General features: G+C 42.4%; 2 protein-coding genes across 4 annotated transcripts; one reads left to right on the forward strand and one right to left on the reverse strand.

The window, feature by feature from the left end:
• The first annotated feature begins 1,033 nt into the window (after nt 1–1,033).
• On the forward strand, nt 1,034–4,489 carry MGC146893 (uncharacterized protein). 2 transcript variants are annotated; one of them, XM_012964882.3, is made up of 2 exons: nt 1,034–1,690; nt 2,881–4,489. In XM_012964882.3, the coding sequence occupies exon 2, from the start codon at nt 3,047–3,049 to the stop codon at nt 3,587–3,589; it is 543 nt and encodes a 180-aa protein (XP_012820336.1). In that variant the 5' UTR covers nt 1,034–1,690; nt 2,881–3,046; the 3' UTR covers nt 3,590–4,489. The 2 variants fall into 2 exon arrangements, with proteins under 2 accessions (XP_012820336.1, NP_001072248.1); NM_001078780.1 differs by having other exon boundaries at nt 1,671–1,690; nt 2,899–3,884.
• A 12,861-nt stretch (nt 4,490–17,350) lies between these two features.
• LOC116406443 (gastrula zinc finger protein XlCGF8.2DB-like) lies at nt 17,351–19,536 on the reverse strand. 2 transcript variants are annotated; one of them, XM_012964272.3, is made up of 2 exons: nt 19,145–19,536; nt 17,351–18,629 (listed from the first exon to the last, which is right to left on the reverse strand). In XM_012964272.3, the coding sequence occupies exon 2, from the start codon at nt 18,461–18,463 to the stop codon at nt 17,429–17,431; it is 1,035 nt and encodes a 344-aa protein (XP_012819726.1). In that variant the 5' UTR covers nt 18,464–18,629; nt 19,145–19,536; the 3' UTR covers nt 17,351–17,428. The 2 variants fall into 2 exon arrangements, with proteins under 2 accessions (XP_012819726.1, XP_031760351.1); XM_031904491.1 differs by having other exon boundaries at nt 17,351–18,611; nt 19,145–19,529.
• Between the last annotated feature and the right edge of the window lie 161 nt (nt 19,537–19,697).

Below are 19,697 nucleotides of genomic sequence, written 5' to 3' on the forward strand. Positions count from 1 at the left end.
CCCAATAAAGGCAAAGGCGTCCCTCACTAACTACGCTAGAGGCCGCTCCCCGTAACTCCCAATAAAGGCAAAGGCGCCCCTCACTAACTACGCTAGAGGCCGCTCCCCATAACTCCCAATAAAGGCAAAGGCGTCCCTCACTAACTACGCTAGAGGCCGCTCCCCGTAACTCCCAATAAAGGCAAAGGCGTCCCTCACTAACTACGCTAGAGGCCGCTCCCCGTAACTCCCAATAAAGGCAAAGGCGTCCCTCACTAACTACACTAGAGGCCGCTCCCCGTAACTCCCAATAAAGGCAAAGGCGTCCCTCACTAACTACGCTAGAGGCCGCTCCCCGTAACTCCCAATAAAGGCAAAGGCGCCCCTCACTAACTACGCTAGAGGCCGCTCCCCGTAACTCCCAATAAAGGCAAAGGCGTCCCTCACTAACTACGCTAGAGGCCGCTCCCCATAACTCCCAATAAAGGCAAAGGCGCCCCTCACTAACTACGCTAGAGGCCGCTCCCCGTAACTCCCAATAAGGCAAAGGCGCCCCTCACTAACTACGCTAGAGGCCGCTCCCCGTAACTCCCAATAAAGGCAAAGGCGCCCCTCACTAACTACGCTAGAGGCCGCTCCCCGTAACTCCCAATAAAGGCAAAGGCGTCCCTCACTAACTACGCTAGAGGCCGCTCCCCGTAACTCCCAATAAAGGCAAAGGCGTCCCTCACTAACTACGCTAGAGGCCGCTCCCCGTAACTCCCAATAAAGGCAAAGGCGTCCCTCACTAACTACGCTAGAGGCCGCTCCCCGTAACTCCCAATAAAGGCAAAGGCGCCCCTCACTAACTACGCTAGAGGCCGCTCCCCGTAACTCCCAATAAAGGCAAAGGTGTCCCTCACTAACTACACTAGAGGCCGCTCCCCGTAACTCCCAATAAAGGCAAAGGCGTCCCTCACTAACTACGCTAGAGGCCGCTCCCCGTAACTCCCAATAAAGGCAAAGGCGTCCCTCACTAACTACGCTAGAGGCCGCTCCCCGTAACTCCCAATAAAGGCAAAGGCGCCCCTCACTAACTACTCTAGAGGCCGCTCCCCGTAACTCCCAATAAAGGCAAAGGCGCCCCTCACTAACTACGCTAGAGGCCGCTCCCCATAACTCCTAATAAAGGCAAAGGCGTCCCTCACTAACTACACTAGAGGCCGCTCCCCGTAACTCCCTCTTTCCGCCGATATACTTCTGCCGTGAGATTATATTTTTTGATAAGAGCTTCTTTAGTTCCTCATAGTCCCCATCCAGCTCTGGTGGGAGTTCCACAAAGGCAACTGAAGCTTTGCCTTTTAAACCAGGTGTTAAATGCCTTGCCCAGTGCTCTGGTGGAGTGAGGCTGCACCTTTATTGTGTTAAATAGTTTCCCCCCAGGGGGCAAATTAAGGCTCCACCCTCTCGTTATCCCATGCTAATTACCTGCCTTTGATAAACATGTGACTATGCTAATGAAGGGCGTTAGAGTACAGGAACCCATCAGCCTTCCTTTCCATATTGTGGGAGGAACCTTTTCCCCCAAACAAAGGCCCCGCCCATAGGGGGTGGGATCCAAAATGGGCTAAAAAGCTGCGGGAATGAGAGCTGAGTTAGTTTGGGGAAGAGACGTGTGGGTACAGGGTACAGGGGCTCTGCAGGCTAATGAGGAGACTCTGCCCAAGGACAGGTAACTATATCAGTGTTTCCTTGGCACTGATCCCTGAATTCTGTGCCACTGGGCTCAGCTTGTGGCTACTGATTTGCCTATTTGTTTGCCTCTCATACTGCTCACTTATTGCTTTTGTGCCCTTATGTCATACTGTGCTTATGGCTCATTTATTCATGTTGGGGGGATTTATTGGGGCGCGGGCTCCCTTTGTTTAATGCTGCATTGCACTTACTGGGGGGCTTGGGGCCCCTGGGATCTGCTCTCCGTTTGTCATTGTGGGTTTGTCTTTGTGATATTTATGTGGTTTCTGTAACCGGTGTTTTGTCCTTTTCCGTGATTATTTTATTGTATATTATTATTTGTAATATTCACCCCAAACTCCCCCTAACTGGCCTTCAGGCTGGGCCCCCTTAGCCCATAACAAGGTTACAGATATATAGAAACATTGGGGTAACAGTCACCCCGCTATAGTTCCAGGGGTACCCAGGGCACAAATAAGCATTCACCCCAAATCCCCCCTAACTGGCCTTCAGGCTGGGCCCCCTTAGCCCATAACAAGGTTACAGATATATAGAAACATTGGGGTAACAGTCACCCCACTATAGTTCCAGGGGTACCCAGGGCACAAATAAGCACTCACCCCAAATCCCCCCCTAACTGGCCTTCAGGCTGGGCCCCCTTAGCCCATAACAAGGTTACAGATATATAGAAACATTGGGGTAACAGTCACCCCGCTATAGTTCCAGGGGTACCCAGGGCACAAATAAGCACTCACCCCAAATCGCCCCTAACTGGCCTTCAGGCTGGGCCCCCTTAGCCCATAACAAGGTTACAGATATATAGAAACATTGGGGTAACAGTCACCCTGCTATAGTTCCAGGGGTACCCAGGGCACAAATAAGCACTCACCCCAAATCCCCCCCTAACTGGCCTTCAGGCTGGGCCCCCTTAGCCCATAACAAGGTTACAGATATATAGAAACATTGGGGTAACAGTCACCCCGCTATAGTTCCAGGGGTACCCAGGGCACAAATAAGCACTCACCCCAAATCCCCCCCTAACTGGCCTTCAGGCTGGGCCCCCTTAGCCCATAACAAGGTTACAGATATATAGAAACATTGGGGTAACAAAAACTTTTTTGTGCCTAAAATTCAAAATGTAAAAATGTAATTATTGATTAAAATGCTCTTTTTTTCTTACCCTTTTAGTTATTTATTTAAAAACAGAAGAGGCACAGAAGCCCCAGAAGCTGACAATTCTCTGATTCTTTGGATAAAGACAAGAGGCCATTAGACCGTGCAACTTCTCCAACACCAGGAAATCCACACATTGGAGAGAAAAATCTGTATCCAATTGAAAAAAAGCTTTAGTTCAATGAGCATTCCCAACTCCCAGATGGAACTTCCCTCAGTGGCACAACATGAATGCCCAGAATGTGGGAAAAGATTCTCGTACAAAAACAAACTTATTATTCATTACAGAGTCCACACTGGGGAGAAACCATTCATGTGCACGGAATGTGGGAAAAAGTTCAGGAGAAAGCAAGACCTTACAGAACACCAATTAATTCACACGGGGGAGAAACCATTCATGTGCACAGAATGTGATAAACAATTCAATAAAAGGAGTAACCTTCTCAGCCACCAGAGGATTCATACAGGGGTAAAACCATTTGTGTGCATGGAATGTGGGAAAAGCTTCTCCGACAAGAGCTCCATTCAGAATCACCAGAGAATTCACACAGGGGAGAAACCATTTTCTTGCACAGAATGTGGGAAACGTTTTACCACAAAGAGCCAGCTTAGCAGCCATTACATGGTTCACACAGGGGAGAAACCCTTTGCTTGTGCAGATTGTGGGAAAAGTTTTGTTTTAAAGGGAAACCTTACCAAACACCAAACACGCATTCATGCCTGAGAGTAACTTTCATGTGTACTGCAAACTACTGCAAAGTCCAACCGTCATCCCCATAAGGTAGAAACCATTCACTTGCACAGAATGGGGTTTCCCCAATAGAAGGTTTCATCGCCTCCCCCAGAACATTCATACAGGGGAAGAGATACAGTCACTGATTTCTCCTCCATATTCTCCCATTCCAACATTGCCTATTGGCCATTGGAGCTGCCAATCATATCTGTAGGTACCAACCCACACACTATGGGGTTATTTGTATCTAAAATATATTCCTCAATAAATGTAATGCAATATTTCAGTTGTTTATTCCTCGTTTTATGTTTATTTTAGTGCTTCTTAGAGTTCGGTGCATTCTCTATGTGCTTAAGGGCAATTACACCTTTCCATGGGAAATTTCCTAAATGAAAAATGTTTTTGATGCCTTGGGAATGTCTTGCCGAGGGCCAAGTGCAATGAGCATTCCCAACTCCCAGATGGAACTTCCCTCAGTGGCAAAAAGTTGTGAATGCCCAGAATGTGGGAAAAGATTCTTGAACAAAATAAATCGTATTCTTCACCAGAGAGTTCACACAGGGGAGAAACCATTCATGTGCAGAGAATGTGGGAAGAGTTTCAGGCATAAACAGGCCCTTGTACAACACCAGTTAATTCACACAGGGGAGAAAACCTATGCCTGTACTGTGATAAAACGACTTTATCTCTCCTGCTATAATGTAACTGTGGGGCAGATGGTATATCCTGTGTTTATGTCTGTTTAATATTATGTGTAGCCGCCTGAATCCCTGTTCTCCCAAGGTAACTGACCCCTGCTGTGAGGGCAAATAAAGCCCGGACCCTCTGTATTCCAATACACATAGTTGGCCCCAACACCCCCTGTTAGAGCTGTGCCCTGTCTGGATCCTGCATACACACTAAACTGGGAATGCTCACTAAATGTCACCTCATTGGCCCAGTGTTATTAGCTGCGATTGGCCCCTCTGGAAGCTGCCTTTGGGTTGGCAGAAGGAATCAAACCCTGTTCTGCATTTACGACAGAGGCTGCTCCCTTTCTGGCTTACAAAGGAGGCCGCCAACAATTCCAATTTGTTAGTCTTTATTATACACAAAGAAGATCCCACAGACTGCCCGGCTGTAACCATCACAGCTGTACCCACAAGTTCCAGTGCCTGGAAGTAGCAGTGCCCTGGCGCCCCCCGCAGGTAGAACCGCTAAGTGCAGGCTGGCTACCATAGGAACTCTGAGCAAACTGGCAATGCTGACGCTACAATAAAGAGCCTCATTGTCTAAAGGAATTGTGTGTGTGAGTCCGACCCTATGTCCACGTCCTTCACACGGCTCGTGCCATCACATGTACAGAGTGTGGGAAACTGTTCTTTCAATGGAGAAATCTTCTCAGCCACCAGAATGTCCATACAGGATTAAAACCATTTGTGTAAACGGAATGTGGGAAAAGCTTCTCTGATAAAAGCTGCCTTCCCAAGCACCAGAGAATTCACACGGGGAGAAACCCTTCACTTGCACAGAATGTAGCAAAAGCTTTTCTCAAAAGAACCACCTTCAGTTCCACTGTAAATCCCACACGGGGGAGAAACCATTTCCTTGTGCTGAATGTGGGAGGAGTTTTGCATCTAATAGTTACCTCACCAAACACCAGGCAATTCATGTATGAGGGCAACTTCATTATGTACAGAATTGATACAGCTCCATCTGTATATGGATTTCTTCTGTTGGAGCAAGTTCATATCTCTATGATGAATATTATTCATCCTGAATCCAGTTGTTCATTCCATACATACAGGGAGGAGCCCATACATGCAAGAGAAGCCCCTCCCATATATACAGTGGGGGAGGGGATACAATATATGTTTGAACCCAGGAGTTTGGGTTCCTATCAAGCACTGTCTCTGGGTTGGGTGGTCACATTTTGCTCCTCCCTCTCCCCATGTGATCCTGAATCCAGTTGTACATCCCATAAATACAGGGAGGAGCCCATACATGCAAGAGAAGCCCCTCCCATATATACAGTGGGGGAGGGATTACAATATGTGTTTGTACCCAGGAGTTTGGGTTCCTATCAAGCACTGTCTCCGGGTTGGGGGGGGGGTCACATTTTGCTCCTCCCTCTCCCCATGTTATCTTGAATCCAGTTGTACATTCCATAAATACAGGGAGGAGCCCATACATGCAAGAGAAGCCCCTCCCATATATACAGTGGGGGAGGGGATACAATATGTGTTTGTACCCAGGAGTTTGGGTTCCTATCAAGCACTGTCTCTGGGTTGGGGGGGTCACATTTTGCTCCTCCCTCTCCCCATGTGATCCTGAATCCAGTTGTACATCCCATAAATACAGGGAGGAGCCCATACATGCAAGAGAAGCCCCTCCCATATATACAGTGGGGGAGGGGTTACAATATGTGTTTGTACCCAGGAGTTTGGGTTCCTATCAAGCACTGTCTCTGGATTGGGGGGGGTCACATTTTGCTCCTCCCTCTCCCCATGTGATCCTGAATCCAGTTTTACATCCCATAAATACAGGGAGGAACCCATGCATGAAAATTAAATTCTTGCCCTGCCGCTCACGCTCACCCGGCTGCACAACAATGGCCTCCTCTCCATCAACTGCACACTTACAGGGGACAGGACAACTATATATAAATAATCTCTACCCAGCCCCATTCTCCTTGGCAACAAAATGAAGCCAATGGGAAGGCAGGAACAATGTTGAATGGCATTTTATGAGCCCAATTGGATTTATTTTTACAGGGGGGTGGTGCTAGCGTTACACAGGGATTTTTTTTGTTAATGACAAATTACGGGGATGGTTCACAGGGCAATTTTCTACAATTGGTCTTGAAAACAGGGCTTGTCCCCTATGGGGGGCCATTTGTCCAAAGTACATTTTCTCTATATAAATACATTCTATATACAAAAAGCAATCCCCAGTAGACAGAATTCAAGTGTGGATATAAACACTGGTAAAACATATACAAAATATATATTTCTAGTGAAGAATGAGAACAAAATCAATTTTAAGCACAAAAGAATATTATTATATTACAAACTCCATTCTGTAAATTTTAACAAGCATTCTGTCTCACAAAGTGTTTAACATCCATACAAAAAACGGTTATGTGTAAAGTTACTTAAAGAATGAATAATTTAATACAAAACTTCAACAAAATATATAATGGTGTAACTGAATAACATATTCCAGCTAGATTTTCATGACAAAATAGATGCGTGTGACAGAAAGCAGGATTCTATAGCACAGAATTCATTCTATCAACAAAATGAACACTCAGTTCCACAAAACTGATGAAATACTGTCAGACAAATTACTGAGCCAATAAGAAACAGGGATATTCATTATCCAATAATATGCAGGTTTTAACTGGAGTCAATTTACTGGTCTTCCCACTGTTTTAATTTGTCTATAAAATGTTCACACGCACACAACAGAATGATTTGTTTGACAATATGAAATGCTGCCAGCTCAGCCCCACAAGGCCCCACAAATTTAGCCAATGGGAAGGCAGGAACAATCTTGAATGGCATTTTATCAGCCCAATGAGATTTATTTTTATAGGGGGATGTTGCTAGCGTTACACAGGGATTTTTTTTGTTAATGCAATTTACAGGGATGGTTCACGGGGCAATTTTCTATGAGGCGAGTGGTCTTGAAGCAGGGCCTGTCCCCTATGGGGTGCCATTTGTCCAAAGTAGATTTTGTCTATATAAATACAGTGGTGTGAAAAACTATTTGCCCCCTTCCTGATTTCTTATTCTTTTGCATGTTTGTCACACAAAATGTTTCTGATCATCAAACACATTTAACTATTAGTCAAAGATAACACAAGTAAACACAAAATGCAGTTTTTAAATGAGGGTTTTTATTATTTAGGGAGAAAAAAAATCCAAACCTACATGGCCCTGTGTGAAAAAGTAATTGCCCCCTGAACCTAATAACTGGTTGGGCCACCCTTAGCAGCAATAACTGCAATCAAGCGTTTGCGATAACTTGCAACGAGTCTTTTACAGCGCTCTGGAGGAATTTTGGCCCACTCATCTTTGCAGAATTGTTGTAATTCAGCTTTATTTGAGGGTTTTCTAGCATGAACCGCCTTTTTAAGGTCATGCCACAACATCTCAATAGGATTCAGGTCAGGACTTTGACTAGGCCACTCCAAAGTCTTCATTTTGTTTTTCTTCAGCCATTCAGAGGTGGATTTGCTGGTGTGTTTTGGGTCATTGTCCTGCTGCAGCACCCAAGATCACTTCAGCTTGAGTTGACGAACAGATGGCCGGACATTCTCCTTCAGGATTTTTTGGTAGACAGTAGAATTCATGGTTCCATCTATCACAGCAAGCCTTCCAGGTCCTGAAGCAGCAAAACAACCCCAGACCATCACACTACCGCCACCATATTTTACTGTTGGTATGATGTTCTTTTTCTGAAATGCTGTGTTACTTTTACGCCAGATGTAACAGGACACGCACCTTCCAAAAAGTTCAACTTTTGTCTCGTCGGTCCACAAGGTATTTTCCCATAAGTCTTGGCAATCATTGAGATGTTTTTTAGCTAAATTGAGACGAGCCATAATGTCCTTTTTGCTTAAAAGTGGTTTGCGCCTTGGAAATCTGCCATGCAGGCCGTTTTTGCCCAGTCTCTTTCTTATGGTGGAGTCATGAACACTGACCTTAATTGAGGCAAGTGAGGCCTGCAGTTCTTTAGATGTTGTCCTGGGGTCTTTTGTGGCCTCTCGGATGATTTGTCTCTGCGCTCTTGGGGTAATTTTGGTCGGCCGGCCACTCCTGGCAAGGTTCACCACTGTTCCATGTTTTTGCCATTTGTGGATAATGGCTCTCATTGTGGTTCGCTGGAGTCCCAAAGCTTTAGAAATGGCTTTATAACCTTAACCAGACTGATAGATCTCAATTACTTTTGTTCTCATTTGTTCCTGAATTTCTTTGGATGTTGGCATGATGTCTAGCTTTTGAGGTGCTTTTGGTCTACTTCTCTGTGTCAGGTAGCTCCTATTTAACTGATTTCTTGATTGAAACAGGTGTGGCAGTAATCAGGCCTGGGGGTGACTACACAAATTGATATTGAAATTGAAAATTGAAATTGATAAACCACAGTTAAGTTATTTTTTAACAAGGGGGGCAATCACTTTTTCACACAGGGCCATGTAGATTTGGAGTTTTTTTTCTCCCTTAATAACGTAAACCTTCATTTAAAAACTGCATTTTGTGTTCAGTTATGTTATCTTTGACTAATAGTTAACGGTTTTTGATGAGCAGAAACATTTAAGTGTGACAAACATGCAAAAGAATAAGAAATCAGGAAGGGGGCAAATAGTTTTTCACACCACTGTACATTCTATATACAAAAAGCAATCCCCAGTAGACAGAATTAAAGTGTGGATATAAACTCTGGCAAAAAATATACAAAAGATATATTTCTAGTGAAGAATGAGAACAAAATCAATTTTATGCACAAAAGGATATTATTATATTACAAACTTCCTTCTGTAAATTTTAACAAGCATTCTGTCCATACAAAAAAACCAGTTATGTGTAAAGTTACTTACAGAATGAATTATGTAAAACAAAACTTCGACAAAATATATAATGGTGTAACTGAATAGCATATTCCAGCTAGATTTTCATGACAAAATAGATGCGTGTGACAGAAAGCAAGATTCTATAGCACAGAATTAATTCTATCAATAAAATGAATATTCAGTTCCACAAAACTGCTAAAATATCCATTCTGTGAAACAAGATATTAACAAGCAAGTATATTCATTATCCAATAACATGCAAGTTTTAATTGGCCAACCCTGGTTTATACTGTACTCACGGGGTGCGTATCTCAGATATACTGAGTTACATTGCTGCTATAAATATCTGCTGTATTGTACTTTACCCAGGGGCCCCTCACCCAGTAGTTATGCTGCTAATATGATTAATGTGCTAATATGGTTGATATGATAGGATTAAGATATTGTGTTTTATTGACTTGTATGTTAATGGGGGGATATTAGGCATATAATAATGAGGGTTAGGCTGGGAGATAATAGGAATAGCCTTAAGTTATCATATTAATGTTTATTGTTTTGTTTTCTTTAAAGCTCATTCTCAGGAACAAAATCCCTAGAAACATCATTACATCAGTGTTATGGTGCAGCATCAGTACAGCACTATATTCCCCATCCATTTGGAAGACCTTCTGGTTAAAAACCTACAACAGAACAGCCATTAGAGGGCGCCCTCTATAGCAGGCCAGACAGTATCCTCAGCACTAGGGATAATGTAGCCTTGTGGGGCAGAGCTGGTAGCATTTCATATTCACAAGCAAATCTAACAAACAAATCATTCTGTTGTGTGCGTGTGAACATTTTATAGACAAATTAAAACAGTGAGAAGACCAGTAAATTGACTCCAGTTAAAACCTGCATATTATTGGATAATGAATATCCCTGTTTCTTATTGGCTCAGTAATTTGTCTGACAGTATTTCATCAGTTTTGTGGAACTGAGTGTTCATTTTGTTGATAGAATGAATTCTGTGCTATAGAATCCTGCTTTCTGTCACACGCATCTATTTTGTCATGAAAATCTAGCTGGAAAATGTTATTCAGTTACACCATTATATATTTTGTTGAAGTTTTGTTTTTGTATTCATTCTGTAAGTAACTTTACACATAACTGTTTTTTGTATGGATGTTAAGCACTTTGTGAGACAAAATGCTTGTTAAAATTTACAGAATGGAGTTTGTAATATAATAATATTCTTTTGTCCTTAAAATTGATTTTGTTCTCATTCTTCACTAGAAATATATATTTTGTATATGTTTTACCAGTGTTTATATCCACACTTGAATTCTGTCTACTGGGGATTGCTTTTTGTATATAGAATGTATTTATATAGAGAAAATGTACTTTGGACAAATGGCCCCCCCATAGGGGACAAGCCCTGTTTTCAAGACCAATTGTAGAAAATTGCCCTGTGAACCGTCCCCGTAATTTGTCATTAACAAAAAAAGTCCCTGTGTAACGCTAGCACCACCCCCCTGTAAAAATAAATCTAATTGGGCTCATAAAATGCCATTCAACATTGTTCCTGCCTTCCCATTGGCTTCATTTTGTTGCCAAGGAGAATGGGGCTGGGTAGAGATTATTTATATATAGTTGTCCTGTCCCCTGTAAGTGTGCAGTTGATGGAGAGGAGGCCGTTGTTGTGCAGCCGGGTGAGTGTGAGCGGCAGGGCAAGAATCAAGCGCAACTTACTTTACACTCGGCAGACTCGGAATGAAAGTTAAGAGCAACACCACTTTATTGAGCTCCGTACTCTGTCAGTAATACTTTGTAGTACTTTGTAGCTCCGTACTCTGTCAGTAATACTTTGTAGTACTTTGTAGCTCCGTACTCTGTCAGTTATACTTTGTAGTACTTTGTAGCTCCGTACTCTGTCAGTTATACTTTGTAGTACTTTGTAGCTCCGTACTCTGTCAGTTATACTTTGTAGTACTTTGTAGCTCCGTACTCTGTCAGTAATACTTTGTAGTACTTTGTAGCTCCGTACTCTGTCAGTTATACTTTGTAGTACTTTGTAGCTCCGTACTCTGTCAGTAATACTTTGTAGTACTTTGTAGCTCCGTACTCTGTCAGTAATACTTTGTAGTACTTTGTAGCTCCGTACTTTGTCAGTAATACTTTGTAGTACTTTGTAGCTCCGTACTCTGTCAGTAATACTTTGTAGTACTTTGTAGCTCCGTACTCGGTCAGTTATACTTTGTAGTACTTTGTAGCTCCGTACTCTGTCAGTAATACCTTGTAGTACTTTGTAGCTCCGTACTTTGTCAGTAATACTTTGTAGTACTTTGTAGCTCCGTACTTTGTCAGTAATACTTTGTAGTACTTTGTAGCTCCGTACTTTGTCAGTAATACTTTGTAGTACTTTGTAGCTCCGTACTCTGTCAGTAATACCTTGTAGTACTTTGTAGCTCCGTACTTTGTCAGTAATACTTTGTAGTACTTTGTAGCTCCGTACTTTGTCAGTAATACCTTGTAGTACTTTGTAGCTCCGTACTTTGTCAGTAATACTTTGTAGTACTTTGTAGCTCCGTACTTTGTCAGTAATACTTTGTAGTACTTTGTAGCTCCGTACTCTGTCAGTAATACTTTGTAGTACTTTGTAGCTCCGTACTCTGTCAGTAATACTTTGTAGTACTTTGTAGCTCCGTACTCTGTCAGTAATACTTTGTAGTACTTTGTAGCTCCGTACTTTGTCAGTAATACTTTGTAGTACTTTGTAGCTCCGTACTCTGTCAGTAATACTTTGTAGTACTTTGTAGCTCCGTACTCGGTCAGTTATACTTTGTAGTACTTTGTAGCTCCGTACTCTGTCAGTAATACCTTGTAGTACTTTGTAGCTCCGTACTTTGTCAGTAATACTTTGTAGTACTTTGTAGCTCCGTACTTTGTCAGTAATACTTTGTAGTACTTTGTAGCTCCGTACTCTGTCAGTAATACCTTGTAGTACTTTGTAGCTCCGTACTCTGTCAGTAATACTTTGTAGTACTTTGTAGCTCCGTACTCTGTCAGTAATACTTTGTAGTACTTTGTAGCTCCGTACTTTGTCAGTAATACTTTGTAGTACTTTGTAGCTCCGTACTCTGTCAGTAATACCTTGTAGTACTTTGTAGCTCCGTACTCTGTCAGTAATACCTTGTAGTACTTTGTAGCTCCGTACTTTGTCAGTAATACTTTGTAGTACTTTGTAGCTCCGTACTTTGTCAGTAATACTTTGTAGTACTTTGTAGCTCCGTACTTTGTCAGTAATACTTTGTAGTACTTTGTAGCTCCGTACTTTGTCAGTAATACTTTGTAGTACTTTGTAGCTCCGTACTCTGTCAGTAATACCTTGTAGTACTTTGTAGCTCCGTACTCTGTCAGTAATACCTTGTAGTACTTTGTAGCTCCGTACTCTGTCAGTAATACCTTGTAGTACTTTGTAGCTCCGTACTCTGTCAGTAATACTTTGTAGTACTTTGTAGCTCCGTACTCTGTCAGTAATACTTTGTAGTACTTTGTAGCTCCGTACTCTGTCAGTAATACTTTGTAGTACTTTGTAGCTCCGTACTCTGTCAGTAATACTTTGTAGTACTTTGTAGCTCCGTACTCGGTCAGTTATACTTTGTAGTACTTTGTAGCTCCGTACTCTGTCAGTTATACTTTGTAGTACTTTGTAGCTCCGTACTCTGTCAGTAATACTTTGTAGTACTTTGTAGCTCCGTACTCTGTCAGTAATACTTTGTAGTACTTTGTAGCTCCGTACTCTGTCAGTAATACTTTGTAGTACTTTGTAGCTCCGTACTCGGTCAGTTATACTTTGTAGTACTTTGTAGCTCCGTACTCTGTCAGTTATACTTTGTAGTACTTTGTAGCTCCGTACTCTGTCAGTTATACTTTGTAGTACTTTGTAGCTCCGTACTCTGTCAGTAATACTTTGTAGTACTTTGTAGCTCCGTACTCTGTCAGTAATACTTTGTAGTACTTTGTAGCTCCGTACTCTGTCAGTAATACTTTGTAGTACTTTGTAGCTCCGTACTCGGTCAGTTATACTTTGTAGTACTTTGTAGCTCCGTACTCTGTCAGTTATACTTTGTAGTACTTTGTAGCTCCGTACTCTGTCAGTTATACTTTGTAGTACTTTGTAGCTCCGTACTCTGTCAGTAATACTTTGTAGTACTTTGTAGCTCCGTACTCTGTCAGTAATACTTTGTAGTACTTTGTAGCTCCGTACTCTGTCAGTAATACTTTGTAGTACTTTGTAGCTCCGTACTCTGTCAGTTATACTTTGTAGTACTTTGTAGCTCCGTACTCTGTCAGTAATACTTTGTAGTACTTTGTAGCTCCGTACTCTGTCAGTAATACTTTGTAGTACTTTGTAGCTCCGTACTTTGTCAGTAATACCTTGTAGTACTTTGTAGCTCCGTACTTTGTCAGTAATATTTTGTAGTACTTTGTAGCTCCGTACTCTGTCAGTAATACTTTGTAGTACTTTGTAGCTCCGTACTCTGTCAGTAATACTTTGTAGTACTTTGTAGCTCCGTACTCTGTCAGTAATACCTTGTAGTACTTTGTAGCTCCGTACTCTGTCAGTAATATTTTGTAGTACTTTGTAGCTCCGTACTCTGTCAGTAATACTTTGTAGTACTTTGTAGCTCCGTACTCTGTCAGTAATACTTTGTAGTACTTTGTAGCTCCGTACTCTGTCAGTAATACTTTGTAGTACTTTGTAGCTCCGTACTCTGTCAGTAATATTTTGTAGTACTTTGTAGCTCCGTACTCTGTCAGTAATACTTTGTAGTACTTTGTAGCTCCGTACTCTGTCAGTAATACTTTGTAGTACTTTGTAGCTCCGTACTCGGTCAGTTATACTTTGTAGTACTTTGTAGCTCCGTACTCTGTCAGTTATACTTTGTAGTACTTTGTAGCTCCGTACTCTGTCAGTTATACTTTGTAGTACTTTGTAGCTCCGTACTCTGTCAGTAATACTTTGTAGTACTTTGTAGCTCCGTACTCTGTCAGTAATACTTTGTAGTACTTTGTAGCTCCGTACTCTGTCAGTAATACTTTGTAGTACTTTGTAGCTCCGTACTCGGTCAGTTATACTTTGTAGTACTTTGTAGCTCCGTACTCTGTCAGTTATACTTTGTAGTACTTTGTAGCTCCGTACTCTGTCAGTTATACTTTGTAGTACTTTGTAGCTCCGTACTCTGTCAGTAATACTTTGTAGTACTTTGTAGCTCCGTACTCTGTCAGTAATACTTTGTAGTACTTTGTAGCTCCGTACTCTGTCAGTAATACTTTGTAGTACTTTGTAGCTCCGTACTCTGTCAGTTATACTTTGTAGTACTTTGTAGCTCCGTACTCTGTCAGTAATACTTTGTAGTACTTTGTAGCTCCGTACTCTGTCAGTAATACTTTGTAGTACTTTGTAGCTCCGTACTTTGTCAGTAATACCTTGTAGTACTTTGTAGCTCCGTACTTTGTCAGTAATATTTTGTAGTACTTTGTAGCTCCGTACTCTGTCAGTAATACTTTGTAGTACTTTGTAGCTCCGTACTCTGTCAGTAATACTTTGTAGTACTTTGTAGCTCCGTACTCTGTCAGTAATACTTTGTAGCTCCGTACTCTGTCAGTAATACTTTGTAGTACTTTGTAGCTCCGTACTCTGTCAGTAATACTTTGTAGTACTTTGTAGCTCCGTACTCTGTCAGTAATACTTTGTAGCTCCGTACTCTGTCAGTAATACTTTGTAGCTCCGTACTCTGTCAGTAATACTTTGTAGTACTTTGTAGCTCCGTACTCTGTCAGTAATACTTTGTAGTACTTTGTAGCTCCGTACTCTGTCAGTAATACTTTGTAGTACTTTGTAGCTCCGTACTCTGTCAGTAATACTTTGTAGCTCCGTACTCTGTCAGTAATACTTTGTAGCTCCGTACTCTGTCAGTAATACTTTGTAGTACTTTGTAGCTCCGTACTCTGTCAGTAATACTTTGTAGTACTTTGTAGCTCCGTACTCTGTCAGTAATACTTTGTAGTACTTTGTAGCTCCGTACTCTGTCAGTAATACTTTGTAGCTCCGTACTCTGTCAGTAATACTTTGTAGTACTTTGTAGCTCCGTACTCTGTCAGTAATACTTTGTAGTACTTTGTAGCTCCGTACTCTGTCAGTAATACTTTGTAGTACTTTGTAGCTCCGTACTCGGTCAGTTATACTTTGTAGTACTTTGTAGCTCCGTACTCTGTCAGTTATACTTTGTAGTACTTTGTAGCTCCGTACTCTGTCAGTTATACTTTGTAGTACTTTGTAGCTCCGTACTCTGTCAGTTATACTTTGTAGTACTTTGTAGCTCCGTACTCTGTCAGTAATACTTTGTAGTACTTTGTAGCTCCGTACTCTGTCAGTAATACTTTGTAGTACTTTGTAGCTCCGTACTCGGTCAGTTATACTTTGTAGTACTTTGTAGCTCCGTACTCTGTCAGTAATACTTTGTAGTACTTTGTAGCTCCGTACTCTGTCAGTTATACTTTGTAGTACTTTGTAGCTCCGTACTCTGTCAGTAATACTTTGTAGTACTTTGTAGCTCCGTACTCTGTCAGTAATACTTTGTAGTACTTTGTAGCTCCGTACTTTGTCAGTAATACCTTGTAGTACTTTGTAGCTCCGTACTTTGTCAGTAATATTTTGTAGTACTTTGTAGCTCCGTACTCTGTCAGTAATACTTTGTAGTACTTTGTAGCTCCGTACTCTGTCAGTAATACTTTGTAGTACTTTGTAGCTCCGTACTCTGTCAGTAATACTTTGTAGCTCCGTACTCTGTCAGTAATACTTTGTAGTACTTTGTAGCTCCGTACTCTGTCAGTAATACTTTGTAGTACTTTGTAGCTCCGTACTCTGTCAGTAATACTTTGTAGTACTTTGTAGCTCCGTACTCTGTCAGTAATACTTTGTAGCTCCGTACTCTGTCAGTAATACTTTGTAGTACTTTGTAGCTCCGTACTCTTTCAGTAATACTTTGTAGCCAAACTCCTGGGTACAAACTCATATTGTATCCCCTCCCCAACTTTATATATGGGAGGGGCTTCTCTTGCATGTATGGGCTCCTCCCTGTATGTATGGAATGTACAACTGGATTCAGGATCACATGGGGAGAGGGAGGAGCAAAATGTGACCCCCCCAACCCAGAGACAGTGCTTGATAGGAACCTAAACTCCTGGGTACAAACTCATATTGTATCCCCTCCCCAACTTTATATATGGGAGGGGCTTCTCTTGCATGTATGGGCTCCTCCCTGTATGTATGGAATGTACAACTGGATTCAGGATCACATGGGGAGAGGGAGGAGCAAAATGTGACCCCCCCCAACCCAGAGACAGTGCTTGATAGGAACCTAAACTCCTGGGTACAAACACATATTGTATCCCCTCCCCAACTTTATATATGGGAGGAGCTTCTCTTGCATGTATGGGTTTGTCCCTGTATTTATGGGATGTACAACTGGATTCAGGATCACATGGGGAGAGGGAGGAGCAAAATGTGACCCCCCCAACCCAGAGACAGTGCTTGATAGGAACCCAAACTCCTGGGTACAAACACATATTGTAGGTTGTTCTTTTGAGAAAAGCTTTTGTCACATTCTGTGCAAGTGAAGGGTTTCTCCCCCGTGTGGATCTTCTGGTGCCTGAGCAGATGGATTTTTAAAGAGAATTTGTTGCCACATTCGGTACAAGTGAAAGATTTCTCCCCTGTGTGGATTTGGTCCCTGCCAGAAGCACAGTAGGAGGGGGAGAGCCAATCACAGCCCTGCACTCACACAAGCACAGACAGGCTTCAGTTCCCTATCAGGCCAGCCTAGCTGCTGATTGGTTCCTATCCTACAGTGCCGCCACCCCCCTTCACAGCCTGGGAAAGGAGGCAGCAGGAAGTGGAACAGATGGGCGGGGCTAGTGGGGTTTTGGTGGATGCACAATCCTTCTCTATTTAGATGAGTACAACTCATTGGCACAATATTGTTTTCCACATAATATTTCCCCTTTAAGTTGGCACTCAGCCCTAGATATTCCCACGGCATCAAAACCATTTTTCATTTAGGAAATTTCCCATGGAAAAGGTGTAATTGCCCTTAAGCACATAGAGAATGCACCGAACTCTAAGAAACACTAAAATAAACATAAAACGAGGAATAAACAACTGAAATATTGCATTACATTTATTGAGGAATATATTTTACATACAAATAACCCCATAGTGGGTGGGTTGGTACCTACAGATATGATTGGCAGCTCCAATGGCCAATAGGCAATGTTGGAATGGGAGAATATGGAGGAGAAATCAGTGACTGTATCTCTTCTCCTGTATGAATGTTCTGGGGGAGGAGATGAAACCTTCTATTGGGGAAACCCCATTCTGTGCAAGTGAATGGTTTCTCCCCTGTGGGGATGATGGTGTTGCTGGTTGGACTTTGTAGAATAAGGTTTCCAGAATTCCCTACACATAAAAGTTGATCTTGCAAATGAATTCTCTGGTGTTTGGTAAGGCTTCCCTGTAAAACGAAACATCTCCCACAATCTGCACAAGCAAAGGGTTTCTCCCCTGTGTGAACCTTGTAATGACCGCTAAGCTGTCTCTTTGTGGTGAAACATTTCCCACATTCTGTGCAAGAAAATGGTTTCTCCCCTGTGTGAACCTTGTAATGGGCGTTAAGATTGGTCTTTTTGGTGAAACATTTCCCACATTCTGTGCAAGAAAATGGTTTCTCCCCCGTGTGAATTCTCTGGTGGCTCTGAAAGGTGCTCTTGTCGGAGAAGCTTTTCCCACATTCCATGCACACAAATGGTTTTACCCCTGTATGAATCTTCTGGTGGCTGAGAAGGTTACTCCTTACATTGAATTGTTTATCACATTCTGTACATGCATAGGGTTTCTCCCCTGTGTGAAGTCTCTGGTGTTGTATTAGTATTCTTTTTACTCTAAAACTTCTCCCACATTCCATGCACATGAATGGTTTCTCCCCTGTGTGAATTAATTGGTGTTCTGTAAGGACTTGCTTTTGCCTGAAACCTTTCCCACACTCTGTGCATATGAATGGTTTCTCCCCCGTGTGAATAAATTGGTGTTCTGTAAGGTGTTGTTTTTTCCTGAAACTTTTCCCACATTCCGTGCACATGAATAGTTTCTCCCCGGTGTGACATCTGTAATGAATAGTAAGTTTGGTTTTTTCCAAGAATCTTTTCCCACATTCTGGGCATTCATGTTGTGCCACTGAGGGAAGTTCCATCTGGGAGTTGGGAATGCTCATTGCACTAAAGCTTTTTCTCAGTCGGATACAGATTTTTCTCTCCAATGTGTGGATTTCCTGGTGTTGGAGAAGTTGCACGGTCTAATGGCCTCTTGTCTTTATCCAAAGAATCAGAGAATTGTCAGCTTCTGGGGCTTCTGTGCCTCTTCTGTTTTTAAATAAATAACTAAAAGAGAAAGAAAAAAGAGAATTTTAGTCAATAATTACGTTTTGTCATTTTGCATTTTAGCCACTCACGTTTCTGTTACCCCAATGTTTCTATATATCTGTAACCTTGTTATGGGCTAAGGGGGCCCAGTCTGAAGGCCAGTTAGGGGGGGATTTGGGGTGAATATTACAAATAATAATATACAATAAAATAATCAGGGAAAATGGCAAAACACCAGTTACAGAAACCACATAAATATCACAAAGACAAACCCACAATGACAAACGGAGAGCAGATCCCAGGGGCCCCAAGCCCCCCAGTAAGTGCAATACAGCATTAAACAAAGGGAGCCCGCGCCCCAATAAATCCCCCCAACATGAATAAATGAGCCATAAGCACAGTATGACATAAGGGCACAAAAGCAATAAGTGAGCAGTATGAGAGGCAAACAAATAGGCAAATCAGTAGCCACAAGCTGAGCCCAGTGGCACAGAATTCAGGGATCAGTGCCAAGGAAACACTGATATAGTTACCTGTCCTTGGGCAGAGTCTCCTCATTAGCCTGCAGAGCCCCTGTACCCTGTACCCACACGTCTCTTCCCCAAACTAACTCAGCTCTCATTCCCGCAGCTTTTTAGCCCATTTTGGATCCCACCCCCTATGGGCGGGGCCTTTGTTTGGGGGAAAAGGTTCCTCCCACAATATGGAAAGGAAGGCTGATGGGTTCCTGTACTCTAACGCCCTTCATTAGCATAGTCACATGTTTATCAAAGGCAGGTAATTAGCATGGGATAACGAGAGGGTGGAGCCTTAATTTGCCCCCTGGGGGGAAACTATGTAACACAATAAAGGTGCAGCCTCACTCCCTCAGGCACCTGTTTAACATGAATGTCCCACTGTCTGTGTGTGAGTTGGGCCTTTTCTCATTATTATTATCAGGTGAGAGTGCAAATGCAGTCTAATAATATTCTGGTAACTGTCTCGCCAAACATACGGCTGCGTAAGGCTGGGGGCACGTGGGGGATATTCGCCACCAATATCGGAGCTTATAGTGAGGGAGGCTTTATGGCTGCAGACAAAACAAAG

This window comes from Xenopus tropicalis, chromosome 6 (genome assembly GCF_000004195.4).
Source record: "Xenopus tropicalis strain Nigerian chromosome 6, UCB_Xtro_10.0, whole genome shotgun sequence".
Classification (NCBI taxonomy): Eukaryota; Metazoa; Chordata; class Amphibia; order Anura; family Pipidae; genus Xenopus; species Xenopus tropicalis.

What these genes read in the sequence shown, in the direction of transcription:
- MGC146893 (XM_012964882.3), top strand. Translation starts at nt 3,047, where the DNA reads ATGAGCATTCCCAACTCCCAGATGGAACTTCCCTCAGTGGCACAACAT.
- LOC116406443 (XM_012964272.3), bottom strand. Translation starts at nt 18,463, where the DNA reads ATGAGCATTCCCAACTCCCAGATGGAACTTCCCTCAGTGGCACAACAT.